The sequence below is a fragment of the Urocitellus parryii genome, chromosome 4 (genome assembly GCF_045843805.1).
Source record: "Urocitellus parryii isolate mUroPar1 chromosome 4, mUroPar1.hap1, whole genome shotgun sequence".
In the NCBI taxonomy this organism is placed as follows: Eukaryota; Metazoa; Chordata; class Mammalia; order Rodentia; family Sciuridae; genus Urocitellus; species Urocitellus parryii.
In genome coordinates, this window is record NC_135534.1 from 99,217,829 (window position 1) to 99,232,364 (window position 14,536).

General features: G+C 34.9%; 2 protein-coding genes across 5 annotated transcripts in view; both read left to right on the forward strand.

Moving 5' to 3' along the window:
- The first annotated feature begins 2,444 nt into the window (after positions 1-2,444).
- On the forward strand, positions 2,445-8,059 carry Tex12 (testis expressed 12). Its single transcript, XM_026392593.2, has 5 exons — positions 2,445-2,484; positions 4,975-5,053; positions 6,492-6,603; positions 6,694-6,745; positions 7,709-8,059. The coding sequence occupies exons 2-5, from the start codon at positions 4,994-4,996 to the stop codon at positions 7,851-7,853; spliced, it is 369 nt and encodes a 122-aa protein (XP_026248378.1). The 5' UTR covers positions 2,445-2,484; positions 4,975-4,993; the 3' UTR covers positions 7,854-8,059.
- Positions 8,060-11,225: 3,166 nt separating this feature from the next.
- The window catches only part of Bco2 (beta-carotene oxygenase 2), a 35,285-nt gene continuing 31,974 nt past the window's right edge, over positions 11,226-14,536 (forward strand). The window contains exons 1-2 of one of the 4 annotated variants that reach the window (XM_077796917.1): positions 11,226-11,299; positions 12,112-12,313. The gene's annotated coding sequence lies outside the window, so the exon portion shown is untranslated. The other 3 variants (XM_077796916.1, XM_077796915.1, XM_077796918.1) reach the window with 3 other exon arrangements.

Below are 14,536 nucleotides of genomic sequence, written 5' to 3' on the forward strand. Positions count from 1 at the left end.
AGAAATGATACAAAAGGAGAGGGGTTCTAGAGTTGGGAAACAAAATAGGTACATAAGCAGTTATTCAGTGTGTGTGTTTGTGTGTGTGTGTGTGTGTGTGTTTAACAAGATAGGGTTTGCATTTCCTAAATTCACAAAAACATCATGTCCACAGCAGTGATTATAAAGGAAGTCTGTGGCAGGGTGGTTAGAGGTCTTACTGTGGTGACTTTCAGAAAGGGAAAAAAAAAGTATTTTTAAGAAGGATATATGCCTGAATTTGAAATAGCTAATTTTCATCCTCCAGTTGTATTGTCCATTTGGGTCAATTAACATGAAAGCATGAAGTAGGGTCAAGAAGTGATTAGAACAGAATAACAAAGACATTCTCATTTTAAATGACCTGTTGTCAGTGATTTTTTTCCTAGCTCCAAGATGTAGAATTTATTCATATCTAAGTTTTTTCCCCTTTGATATAGAGCAATCCAATGTCTCAGTGTCCTGTGTACATCCATCTTTTTAAAACATTAAATGAGACAACCATGATGGTCCTCCTTTGAACATTTCAAACCATTGGGTCAATATAACCCTCCACATTTTCTTGCTTATTCTTATCCATTATTTGTATCAATTTAGCTTGTGTTCTCTTATACAATGACGAGTTTTTAAAAATAAAATGAAATGTTATAGTATACTCTGAATTGGATAATGACAGCATGTATACATTGGGTGTTTGGAATAATTTTTTTCTTGGAAATATTTTAGAACCATTTGTCACAGGATGAGAATTAGGCAGATAACCATCTATTTAGATAGCATACAATGTGAAGGCTGGGAGAGAAAATAGGTCAGCATTTCCCAGTCTCTTGAATTCAATGGACCATTAAAAATAACAGCAATAATGACAACGGAAAAGAGATAAACACTGAGTGGACAACTTTATATTTTACCAATTAAAGACATTAAAACATTTTAATATATTTACATCTTTATTTCATGAAAGGACACTTTATGCCACCCCCCTCAAAAGGAAGAGCAAATATTGTAATAAAGGCTACTCTTTTAAAGTGAATACACTTGACTTTATAAAAACTTTCTCACTTTTCCCTTCATTTTACTATTGAAGGTAAATTTTCAACAGATTGCAATTAGTCCTCATACAATGACTGGGATTCTTTGAATACTATCAATAATTTCACCAAATCGTGGAGTTCAGTACTATCGTGCAGCTTATATTTCGCAATATTAGCAAATCATCCCAGTGTCTATTTTCCAGGGACTTACTTTAAACAGTTGGCTTTTTATAATCAGTAAAAAACATGTACATACAACACTTCCAAATCTTGAAGAAAACATATTTAAATGCAAAGGGGAAAAAAATGAAAAATGTGTATGTATTGAACATAGTTACCTAAGGTGTAAGATTGTGTACCTACCTGTAAATTCATGGAGCTGTTATTGACCTTTGCCTTATGAAGTGATAATGCTGTTTTTTCTTCCACACCAACTACCCAGGCATAAGGTTAGAATGTTTATCTGTGAAAGGGCAGGTCAAAGTCGCCATGTTAAAGCACCCAATGGGGCTAAGCCACACGTGTGTGAGCCACACTTATTACAAATAACTTTTGAAAGCTGCTGCCAATTAAGTCAACTAAACTTACTGACCTATCCAGTAAGGAATTCTGTTAAAAGGTGGGATTCTGAAAAATTAGTTGCATCGGGACAACGTGATGGGAATGGAACCCATAACAGGGATGGGGAATTTATATTTAAATTTTTTTACACACAACACACACACACACACACACAAAATGACAATGTGACGGGAATGGAACCCACCCCAGGGTTAGGGAATTTATATTTATTTAAATTATTTTACACACAACCATACCCTCTCACACACACACATTTAAATTCTTTTACACAACACACCACACACCACACACACACACACACACACACACAGGGTTAGGGAATTCATATTTAAATTCTTTTACACACAACCATACCCTCTCACACATACACATTTAAATTCTTTTACACAACACACCATACACAGCACACACAGCACACACAGCACACACACACACACACACACACACACACACACACACACACACACACAGATCCCGGTTCCACGAAGACTCCTGCGCGAGGTGAGCGGGAGCATGCCTCCTTCCCACACCACACACACACCACACACAGATCCCATGCCTCCTTCCCCCCCCCCCACACACACACACATGCCTCCTTCCCACACAGCACATACACACACACACACACACACACACACACACACACAGATCCCGGTTCCACGAAGACTCCTGCGCGAGGCGAGCGGGAGCATGCCTCCTTCCCAAAGCCGCAGGAGGCCCCTCAGTCTTAGGAGAGGCCCAGGGGGCGTCACATGACCCGCGCACTGACTGCCGGGAGCCAGGCCGCCTCGCGGAGTCTGCGCAGTCACGCGCGTCTGGCCTCACTGCTGTGCTTTTGCTGACGAGGAAGGTCCTGATGCCGCTTTGTAGACTGTTCTGTGGTGGGACTGGAGGGACGAGTTCGCCAGAGAGTGTGTCCTGAGTGGAAAGGAGACAGTGGGAGTGGATGGGAGCGGCTGTTCAGGGTCTTTAGTGGGGCGAAGCACAGGCTGGGAAGAAGGGCAGGAGGACAGGGGAGGCGAGAGCAGGCGGGAGAAATGGCCTGAAGAGCCAGAGTAGCGCTGAGAAGAAATAATTGAAGAAAACAGTTTTATAGGGCATGGGGGGTATTTGTTCGTAATAACCTAGTTTCCAACGCCTAAGGTTGCATAGCGCGGACAGTGGTGGTGACTGGTATTTGTCACAGGATGAGAACCCGCCTGTCCATCAGGCCTGAATTAGTTCAAGGCCTTAAGTTGTGACAGGAAGACAAACATTTTTTACAGAGACAGAAGTACCTAGTTTAAAAGTTTTTATTTGGCATACATGCACATTGTGTTACTTTGAGAAAGGAGGGGGGATGTAAAAGGAAAAGGGAACATGGAGAGGGGAAGGGAGGGGATCAGTGCTTGGCTGCTGGCTTCTCTGACATATTTTCCAGCTCCCAAGGCAAAGTCGGCGCTGTTGTGCATGTGTAGTATTTTCTGTGTTACTATGATAGTACTTAAACTTATATACTATAAAGATATTAGCAGGGGTGTGGAAATACTATACTGAATTCACTAAACATTTTTCTATTTTTAAACTTTTTAATTGGTTCATAATAGTAACATAACATTAAGGTTTATTTTGACATAAATGCATAGAGTATAGTTTGCTCCAATTCAGTCCTCAGTATTTACCCCTCTTCCTCTGTTCCTTTTCATCTACTCTACTGATCTCTATTTATTTACATTTCTTAAAAAAATTTAGTGTCTTGTGGATATATATAATGAGGAGATTCATTGTATTGTATTCATATATGTACATTGGAAAGTTAGGTCAGATTTATTCCCCCGTTTTCCCTGTTATCCCATTCCTCCTCCCTTCCCCTCAATCCCTTTTCCTACTCGACTATCTTTCATTTTGATGGCATTCCCCACCTACTATTTTTCCCCTCTCCCTCAACCCATTTTAGATTAGTTTCCAGAAATAATTCGATCCTGGACTTTCTGAGTCTGATTTATTTCACTTAGCATTATAGTCTCCAGTTCCATCCATTTACCAGCAAGTGACAGAATTTCATACTTTTTTCATGGCTGAGTAATACTCCATTGTACATATGCTACATTTTCTTTATCCATTCATCTATTAAAGGCCACCTAGGTTAATTACATGGTCTGGCTATTGTGAATTTAGCTGCTATAAACGTTGATGTGGTTGATCTTTTGGGTATATGTGAAGAGTAGGATAGCTGGATCATATGATGGTTCTGTTCCTAGTTTTTTGAGGAATCTGCATACTGCCTTCCAGAGTGACTGCACTAATTTGCAGTCCCGTCAGCAATTTGTGAATGTACCTTTCTCCCCACATCCTCACCAACATTTCATAATTACCATTTTGACTGGAGTGAGATGAAATCTCAATGTGGTTTTGATTTACATTTCCCTAATTGTTAGAAGTGTTGAACATTTTTCATATATTACAAATATCTTTCTTTACAAATTGGTTTTGCTCTTGCTGTCATATATGCATAGTAATGTGACTAATTAGATTCACTGTAATTGTCCAACTCAGCATAGTTTTTTTTTAAAAAGTAACTTGATAACTTGAATGTAGATCACTCTACATCTCTAAGATGTAGAGACTACACTCTCAGGTTCCAACACTTTTTATTTAAGTTTAAACTTAGTATCATAAACTTCTAGAAAAAAATACCTTTAGAATTTAGGGAAAAGAAAAGAAAACCGACCAAAAACCAAAACCAAACATTTTATGGGAAAGCAATATGATGCTATAGTAAGATAAGATAGGACTATAGAAGCAACTTCAAACTAGAAGAGTTGTTTCTGGTCTGGCCCAGGCTGACTTGTTTGAACTTGGTTAAACGTCTCTGTTTCTGTTTTCTCAATTGTGGAAAAAAAAGGTATATTGAATAAGATAAACTGTAAGATCTGATGAACTGTAAGATCTACTTCAACATTAAGATTTTATGAAGTTAGAAGAATCCAAATGAGCTAATCCTAAAACAAGATACAAATGCCAGAGACTAGTTTGGCTGCTGAGTGTATATAAAGGAAGAGTCGAGAATGATGAGAATAATAGGTTGGCTTCAGATGGTAGAGAACCTTGTACACTCATATATTAGAATTTGAACTTACCTTGAAGCAATGGATAGTGAAAGGTTTTTGAATGAAGGCAGTGCAGTAATCAAAGTCTTAAAAAAATCAAAGTCTTATCCTAAACAGTTGTTAGGATAAATTAGAGAAAGGGGAAATTAAATTTAAGTAAATGGTCAATTGTGGTACCCTAAATAAATAGCAGGAAAAGGAAGGGATTCAAGAGAACTGTGCATAAATTTGATACTGTTCTAAACTTACAGTTTTTGCCTCCAGAATATTATGGCAAATCATCTTGTAAAGCCTGATTCTAGAAATTGCAAGAGAACAAGAGAATTGGAGGTAAGCTGTGTGTTCCTAGAGTCTTAATCTTTTATTCTATTTTACATACTTCTTAAATTTCTTCCTTTTAAAAATGTGCCAATCATTGAGCACAGTGGTGCACACCTGTTATCCCAGCTACTCTGGAGGTTGAGGCAGGAGGGTTGCAAGTTCAAGGCCAGTTTGGGCAATTTAGTGAAACTCTGTCTGAAAAAAAAAAAAAAGATTTAAAAAGGGGCTTAGTGGTAGAGCACCCTGGAGTTTAATCTCTAGTACCAAACAAACAAACAAAAAAACCCCCAAAACAAAAGCAAAAACAAAAACCCCAACTTTTGTTGTTAAATGAAATTTAATACATATACCCAGAGCTACGATTGTCCCAGAAGGATCTATGTGGACTCCAGTTGCTTTTTCACTAATTATAGATCTCCAGGAAACTATTGGGAGACTTCTTTTTGCTAGTTTGTGATCTAGAGACAGAAGTGAGTCCAGACCTTTATGATACATAGGACTTTATGTAACTATTTTGCAATGATAAGTAAGACACCTAGGTACTATAGTTATTAATCTTTTAAAAGAAAAGCTCTGTATCTAGTCCTTCATCACTGCCTCCACCAATTAATCTGTTGCATTTGGGACATTATTTGCTCCCTTGAAAATTATAATATGTTGCAAAATTTTGCAAGTATTTGGTTATTTTTCCAATAACAACCACTATATTTGTGTTAGCTTTTTGTCACTGTGACAAATACCTGAGAAAAACAATTTCTTAGGTTCTTAGGTTCATGGTTTCAGTTCATGGTCTGCTGGGTCTAAGGTGAGGTAGAACACATGATGGAAAGGTATGGTAGAAGAAAACTTGTCAATTTATGGCAACCAGGAAGCAGGGGGATGTAGGGAGGGTGGGAGGGAAGGTCCAGGAACAAGATATTGACCCCAAGGCATGACTCCAGTGACCTGCTTCCTTCAATGATGCCCCACCTGCTTACAGTTCTCATCAACTTCAGTAGTCTATTCAGATGTCAGTGGATTAACTCACTGATAAGGACAGAGCCCTCATGATCCAATTACTTCCCCATTTTTCCATCTTTGGACATTACTGCACTGGGGACCAAGCCTTCAACATATGAGTTTTGGGGGAACATTTCAGATCTAAACCATAACAGTGTTGCTGTGAACATATCCAATGGCTCAAGATACAAGATAAATTTTCATCAAGGGATTAAAACCATATTCAAAATCTAATCTAAAATAAAGACAAAGGTACTTTTTTAGTCCTAAAAGTTCAGCAACATACTTCTTAGTCCTAAAATTTGAGCAAGGTACTTCTTAGTCCTAAAAGTTTCCTTGATAAAAAAATTTCAAATGACTAGTATGTAATTTCTGTTTGATTTTTCATATATATATATATTTGCTTTTTAAATAAACATAATGATACTTCTTTACTTTCTTCTTTTAGCCTCAAATGCCAGATAGCCCACAGCTGTCCTCTCTTGGAAAATCGGATTCATCTTTCTCTGAATGTTCTGGACTGTTTTATAAAGATGAAACCTTAGAGAAAGATTTAAATGGTGATATATAAAATGATTATATTTCTATATACTTATTATATCATGCATGTTTGTTATATTTCATAACTTAATCAACGATTCTTTAAACAGATATGAGCAAGGAAATTAATCTAATGTTGTCTACGTATGCAAAGATCTTAAGGCAAGTATTAAAGTATATTTTCTTGGGTCTTTTATGTTAGAAATAGTATTTGTCTCTTGGAAATTCTGTAATGGGAAGTTTAATTGTGTTGCTGAGAAACCTTTCAAGTAATTAAACTTTGGAAATTCTTTTATTCTATCTCAATTCCTTGTGATAGATTAGTTGGTTATTTTCAGGAAATAAACCCAAATTTTCCACTAAACATCCTTTGTTTTGCTAATGCCAGAGCCAAAACTAGACTGTATATGTGTATATGTCTTGACCTCTTACTTAGATGATATTGCATTTAAAATTTTATATAAATGCCTTTTTGAGAAAAATACCATTCAGTGAAGTTAATTATAATAGAGTGATATTAAATACGATGTTATTTCATATACTTTATCTTATATTTTATCATGTCTTTTTTAAATATATATATTTTTTAGTTGTAGTTGGACACAATACCTTTATTTGTTTTTTTTTTTTTTTTTTTAATGTGGTGCTGAGAATCTAACCCAGGGCCTTGAATGTGCTAGACGAGCACTCTACTACTGAGCCACAACCCCAGCCCCTATCGTGTCTTTTTATCTTTGTATTTGAAGACTGAATTTAGGTATTTAATTGGCTTAAGATTATGGTGAATATAAGGTGATTTTTAAAAAAACTACTAGATAGTCATCATACTTGAGTAATAGTTTGTATGGCTGTAAAAATCACTTATATAATTTAATATTAGTATTATGCATAAGATTATAAGTATTATGCATACTTTCTGCTGTGTGAGGAGACTTTTGTGAGTAGTCAAAAATGTTTTTGGGACTAATTTAACATTTTCTTTGTAAATTAATAAAGCTATCTCATGCACATAGTCATTTAAATGAAATAGTTAACAAATCTAGTTTAATAAAGAACATTATCATGATAATGTTTATAGACTATGCAACTATTTAGTTTAACATAAAACGTTTTATTCCCTATTAGTGAGAGAGCAGCAATAGATGCATCTTACATTGACGAGATAGACGGACTCTTTAAAGAAGCAGATATTATTGAAAACTTTCTCATACAAAAAAGAGAGCTCCTGAGACAGAGGTTTACAGTGATTGCAAACACACTGCACGGATAAAATGTTTAAACTTAAAATAAGCTGAGGATTGAAACATATTGTTATAATAAAAGAATGACATGTATGTTCTGAAGGCTTTCTAGTTGTTAAAAAAAAATGTAGATCTTAAAGAAGAGGAAACTCCTTGAATGTTTTTCTAGATTTAAAAGGGCCTTTAAACTGAACATTAATATGAAGTATGTAACTTTTCTCTTGAAGGTCAAATGTTTGGCATATTTTACAAAAATGTAAATTATTTAAATCATACATGAATTCTTTTCTTTCTTCTTTTTCCTAAAACTACATTACCTTTCTTAAGCTTCTAAAGGAGAATTCAGTTAATTTGATTATGTGTAACAATATCATACTTTTTCCTTATAGAATGTTTTGTTTAAAAAGCAAATAATTTGGGACATAATGTAAAATTTTTTATGGCCAGTCGTATTAAAGAATATTAAAGTATTAAAGGTAATTTGTTCAGTTTCTAAGTATGTAATACAGTATAACTATATGTTATTGTTATTTAATATTATCATTTGATTATTTTCACTATTATTATATATAACTAATATAAACTTGGTTTAAAATATTTTTCTGTGCTAAAATAAAACCCAGAAATTACTAACTAGAACCTTGTGTGAGTGGCTTTTTATACACATCAACCAGATCAATGTATGCAGTTAGTGATTATATTTAGAAGCCTTAGAGCAGTGTGGTATGGACTAGAGATTAATGATACAGCAGTAAGGAGATTGGCTTAACAACAGGATGTCCAGGTCATTTCAATTGTATAATTTAGAAATTGAATTTAGAAGATCTCTAGTGTTATTCATCAGGCTAAAAATATTCTTCCTTTGATGTAAATAAAGTACTGCTATAATTTTATTCAAACTATATTGATATATAATTGCATAGGAAAACTATAATTGTCATATTTATAAGAATCACAGTACCCATTTTTCAATCAAAGATAATTAATTTTTTCTGTATGTCTATTTTTCCAGTAAAAGCAATAACAGATTTGGACACATTTGCAAACAGTATCACAGAGAATTGGTATTTTTAAAGAAGATAGCTTGTTTGCCTTGCTGTGTTCTAAGCTCTAAAATTAAATTTCGCTGTTTTAAGGCATAAACATTATATCAATACTCATACCGGAGAGGATGAAAAAATTTATAAATTTATAAATAAATTTAAAAAGTTGGGTATATGTGCGGGTAGGAAAGAAGTTGGAATAAGATGGACATCATTACCCTAAGTACATGTATGAAGACATGAATGGTGTGAATATACTTTGTATACAAACAGAGATATGAAAAATTGTACTCTATATGTGTAATATGAACTGTAATGCATTCTGCTGTCATATATATAACAAATTAGAATAAAAAAAGTTGGGTATATGGAAAAAATTATTGGGTTGGTTGAGATATACACTGCTGGGATAGGATAGATTAGAGGTCAATAAAATAACTATTAGAAATGAAATTTTTAGGCGCCTGGGGTTGTGGCTCAGCGGTACAGCACTCGCCTAGCACGTGTGAGGCCCTGGGTTCAATCCTCAGCACCACATAAAAATAAATAAATAAAATAAAGGTATTGTGTTAACTACAATTAAAAAATACTAATAAAAAAAAGAAATGAAATTTTTAAAAACTTAATAACAACCAAAGGTGATATTTGAGTTAATATGACACATCACCTGAATCTTTTTTTTTAAAGAGAGAGAACTTTTTAATATTTATATTTTTTAGTTTTCGGTGGACACACATCTTTATTTTTATGTGGTGCTGAGGATTGAACCCAGCACCCCGCACGTGCCAGGCGATCACACTACGGCTTGAGCCACATTCCTAGCCCCTCATCTGAATCTTGAGTCATTTTATTAGAGTTCTTTATGTTTGAAATAGAAAGATGATTCTGTTGACCTACTATCTTTAAGAAATATTCATAGTTTTGCTAAGCATTTATTATTATTATTATTATTATTATGAAAAATAAGGTCAACAGATTATTTCAAATTGAATTTTATAATATACTTGATATATATTTTATAGTATCATTATTGTTCAGCATCTCGTTATTCCCTTTATAATTCCAGAAAATTTATTGGGTAATTTCATTTGGTGAAATTAAGACTAAGGAACTCATATTTTAAGTCACAGTGTCTTTACTATTCAGAATGGCCACCTTCTAGTACCAAAATGCCTAAAACCTTAGTAATTAAGGCTTATTTTTTAAAAGTCACATTTTGATGATTTTTGTACCACCCATATAAATAAGAATAATTTCACAACTCCAATATACTGTTGCAGGAGTCACTCTTTATCATTTTAATAAATTTCAAACATTTTAAAATTATTTATCATTGACACTAATCACAACATATATTGAACCAGCTTTGTGTATTATACTGTTAGGCACTGTGGAAAGTATAGAATAGTTTAATAAACTGCCTTTTGACATTCTTCACCACTCCTTTATTGAAATACACCTAAAGTTTTGCTAGGAAGACGTGATATGCTAATGTTAAAAGCATTTCTATGGGAGTTACTAGAACTGGAAAGGAGGTCAAAAAGTTTTTTTTTTTTTTTTTTGCAGTGGTGGAGATTGAACCCAGGTCCATGAGCATGCTATGCAAGCACTCTACCACTGAACTACATCCACAGCCCTTGGGAAGTAGATTTTGAGTTGTATTTCTGAAAATGAAAGAAGGTAGACTATCTCAGACAGGGAAAAGCTTGTTTAAGGGCATAGAAGAACCACAGCACATCATGGTATGTTAGGCACTTTGCAGAGATGAGAATTCATAATGGGGAATAGTTATCATCTAAACTGCTGGAGAGCAGGGGCTGACTCTTGTTTTTTGGTATTCTTACTTTGTATCATAGTATTCAATGGACTGGTGTTCAAAAATGTTTGTTAAAGTAATAAAATCATATATGTATTTTTTATGGTGGGCATACCTTCACAGGGTATGCCCTGTGGTACTATGTTGTCAAAAAATGTTTGTAAAATCGACGATTGAAAAGGTATGAAATGATAGAAAGGCAAAGAATGAAAGGTAAGTTGTTTCTTAATTGTAGAATCCCCCTATTGACCATCTTAAATTTGGCCTTTATTTCAGAGGAGAGGAATGGCACAATGAAGGTGATCACCTTGGATCCAAATCAACTGACTTACCAATAGTGTAAAGATAGAGGAAAGTTTAAAAAGGGAGTCTACTATTGGTGATACAATTTTAATATTTCAAAATGAAAGACTCCTTATTATATAGATAGTTTGTTGGGATATTTGCTCTGGAGATGAGACAAGGAGAGATTACTGGTGTTTTGAAGCTCCACCCCTTACCTCCCCTCCCCATCCCATTTTGTCACTGAGCCAGGGACAACCCTGGAGAGTCAGGGACAACCCAGGAAGTTCTGTGAGCGGTCACTGTTTAGTGTTTCTTCCAACTGTGATTGCCGGTGAGTGTAAGCATTTGAAATCACAGGATCTGCAGCTACTGAACAAATTAAAAAATCTGTTTTCAAATCTTTCTCCATTTTGTCAGGAATCGTTCTACCACTGCAGTAGGTTTTCTTTCTGTGGCAGTGTATCGGCTCCCAGGTAGGAGATTTACCCTTTCTTTTCCTTTTCCTGCCAGTCTGTACTTAAGACTCTGTGCTTCTTTCCGGAAGATTACTGAAGGCTTTTGAAGCTTTCCCTTTCTGTGCAGAGCAGATACAGGTAGCAACTCTGCAGAGCCAGAAGTGAAAGAAGGCCCAGTCAGGATTTGTTTGTTTATTGTTAGGGAAACAGTCCTCATGTTCATGTTTTATACAAAATATAGGGGTAGGATTCAGGTTTAGGGATTTTCTTGGATCTATAATAGGAAGGATATTTACTGTTCAGACTTCTCTAAATTGAAAATCACTGCCACATGTTCTAATGTAAATATTTGGTTTTTCTATTTGCATTCTGGGGAATTGCCTTCAAACCTACTTTTTCTATTATATTTCTACTATTGTTTCATGATTTTATTTCTTGAAATTGGCTCATATAGAACTGTCAGAAATCTAACCCATATGCATTATGAATTGTATAATTATTTAATCCAATAACTTTGCTTGCATTATGCAAAGTAATAGGTACTGGAAGAAGAGGGGAGACAAAAGCCAGATCCTGTACTCGAGGAATACTGGTGGTAGAGTTTGTAGAACATATTCATCTAAAACATACAAGACAGGAAATAACACAAGGGCTATAAGAGCTATAAATTGCTTCTTTGTGATTTCAGACTCAGGAGAATCAGTTCTTGCTATAAGAAATGGGAATGCCATGCTTAGGAAGCAGGTGACATGGAAACTGGATCTTGAAGGATGAGTTAGATATGTGAATTCCATCTGAAGAACACGAGAAATATCTTTGTGTTATGAGAATGTTATCCTCGTGAATGAGAATGTTATGATTATGATAAGAAGAAAATGGGACTGGTCCAGGTAGGCTGGAGTAAAATACATTATCAAGAGGCAGAATGACATAAAAATATGGTAATATTTTTACCATGCAAGATGGGATCTGCAGTCCTGCAGATGTGCTATTTAGAGCTGAAGGCCTTTGGCCATCCCAAACACAAAGGGGATAATAAGCCCACTAATTAGGAAGCTGTGGTGTAGAAAATAATTTGATTCCCTAATTTCTCCTTCCAGTTAGGAGGCTGCTATAATATCCAGTTAAGAGGTGAGAGCCCAAGTTAGAACAGTAAGAAGGAAGTGACTAGTAGGAAAGAGAAGTTGAGGCATCTGTGCTGAGGACTGGTTCAGGAAAAAAATAAAGGGAGTTGTCCAGGAGGGAGGAACTGTTCAAAATCTTTACAAATTCCCCTAGGCACTCTTGCAGACTTTTGAGCCCTAATAATTTATATTGGCCACCTTATGTTCTCTCCTTAACATCCCCTTACTGGCTCAGTGTTGGTATAGTCAGCAAAACTTAACCATTTAGTGAATGTGAGGGGGAGTGCACAAAATTAATTCAAAGCTTACAGAGATCTTGAAGCTGGGTGATGTGGCTGGTGAAAAATTTTATTTGGAAGGGGGAAATAAAGAATTATATTTTGACATGTTTAAGAATCACTTGCTAGAAGTAATTGGTGAATTGAAACTAGATAGAGATTACAAGTGAAAATGCTGAGATGAAAGAATAAAGGTTCAAGGTGACACCTTAGGAAGATTTATGTGGTGATAAGGGAAAAGGAGCCAATAAAGGGAATTAACATTTAGAAAGTATCATTATATTTAATTATGAGATCGACATGGACAGGAAGTGTTAACCTCTTTTTATTCCAACTTTATCATTGAAAAACCTGAAGTTCAGAGAGATTAAGGAATATGCCCAAGGTTGTCAGTTAAGCAACAAAGCTGACATAAAGCACAGAGTTGTCAGAAAGGGAGCAGGAAAGTCAGAATAGTACAGTGTGTCAGAAGCCAAGAATAGAAAGGGATTTGAAGAGATGTTGACAACATATCAAGTACCTCAGAAAGTTTGAAGAGCATGTACTATATTGCCAACAACATGGAGTATAGAACATATAGACATAAAAATACTTTCTAAAATGTAAAATGTTTCAAATGCATCTGTACTCAGATAAGCACCCAATCAGGTTATCCAATTTAATTTTACTTAAAAAAGTGAAATGAGTAAAATACCTGACTTCAAGGAATTTATTTTAATTTAAGAGGAGAATAAGAAGGAGAATAAGACAAATCTATATAAAGTTAATAAAAGTAGGATAAAATAAATAGGTTTGCTTCTCTCTCTCTCTCTCTCTTTTTTTTTTTTTTTAAAGCAGCATCTTAATACCTCTTATAGGGCTGGAGTCATGGCTCAGTGGTAGAGCGCTTTCCTAGAATGTGTGAGGCACACTGGGTTCAATCCTCAGCACCACATAAAAATAAATAAATAAAAAGGTATTGTGTCCATCTACAACTAAAAATTTTTTTAAAAAAAAACTCTAATAATATGGTTCCCAAACTTCAATATGCCTAAGAATACCTGATTGCTTTCTTCCAGAGATTCTGATTTATTATGTACAGAGTTGTGTCCAGGAGTTTGCATTTTAGCAACAACATCAGGTACTATTTCTTTGCAAGTAGTCCTCAGACTGGACTTTGAGAAACAATGTTTAACAAATCACTTATTATCAATAATCTGTTTTTTTACTAAGCAGAGGAGAGTGAAGTTTCTAATGCTTTTTATCCTTCAGCAGTGCCTGGCACTTTGTTAAATGAATAAAGTAATTCCAAGAAAGAAGATATATAGTAAATCTTATTGGATTATTCATTAAAAGCTATATAAATGATAATACCTAATACTTTTGAGTATTTATTGTATTCTAACTCATTTACTTATAGCTTTAGGTATGATGAGAATTAGTATTTCCCCAAATTTAAAGGAGGAAATAGTACAGAGAGTTTGAGAGTCTGTTTGGGAAGTGACCAAGATTTGAAACCAAGAAGTCTGAGGCCAGGCAGAATTTGAGCCTACAGTCTTAAATATTACACTGTGCTTCCTTTTAAAGGAAGTAACATTTGAGATAGAACTTGTGCAATACATAGAGTTTTTTAAAGGAGAAGTTTTGGGAAGGACATATAGAATGAAAGTGAATTTTATTTGGGAAATCAGGAAATAGTTGGGCTTGACTGAATTGTTAAATGCAGGAAAGT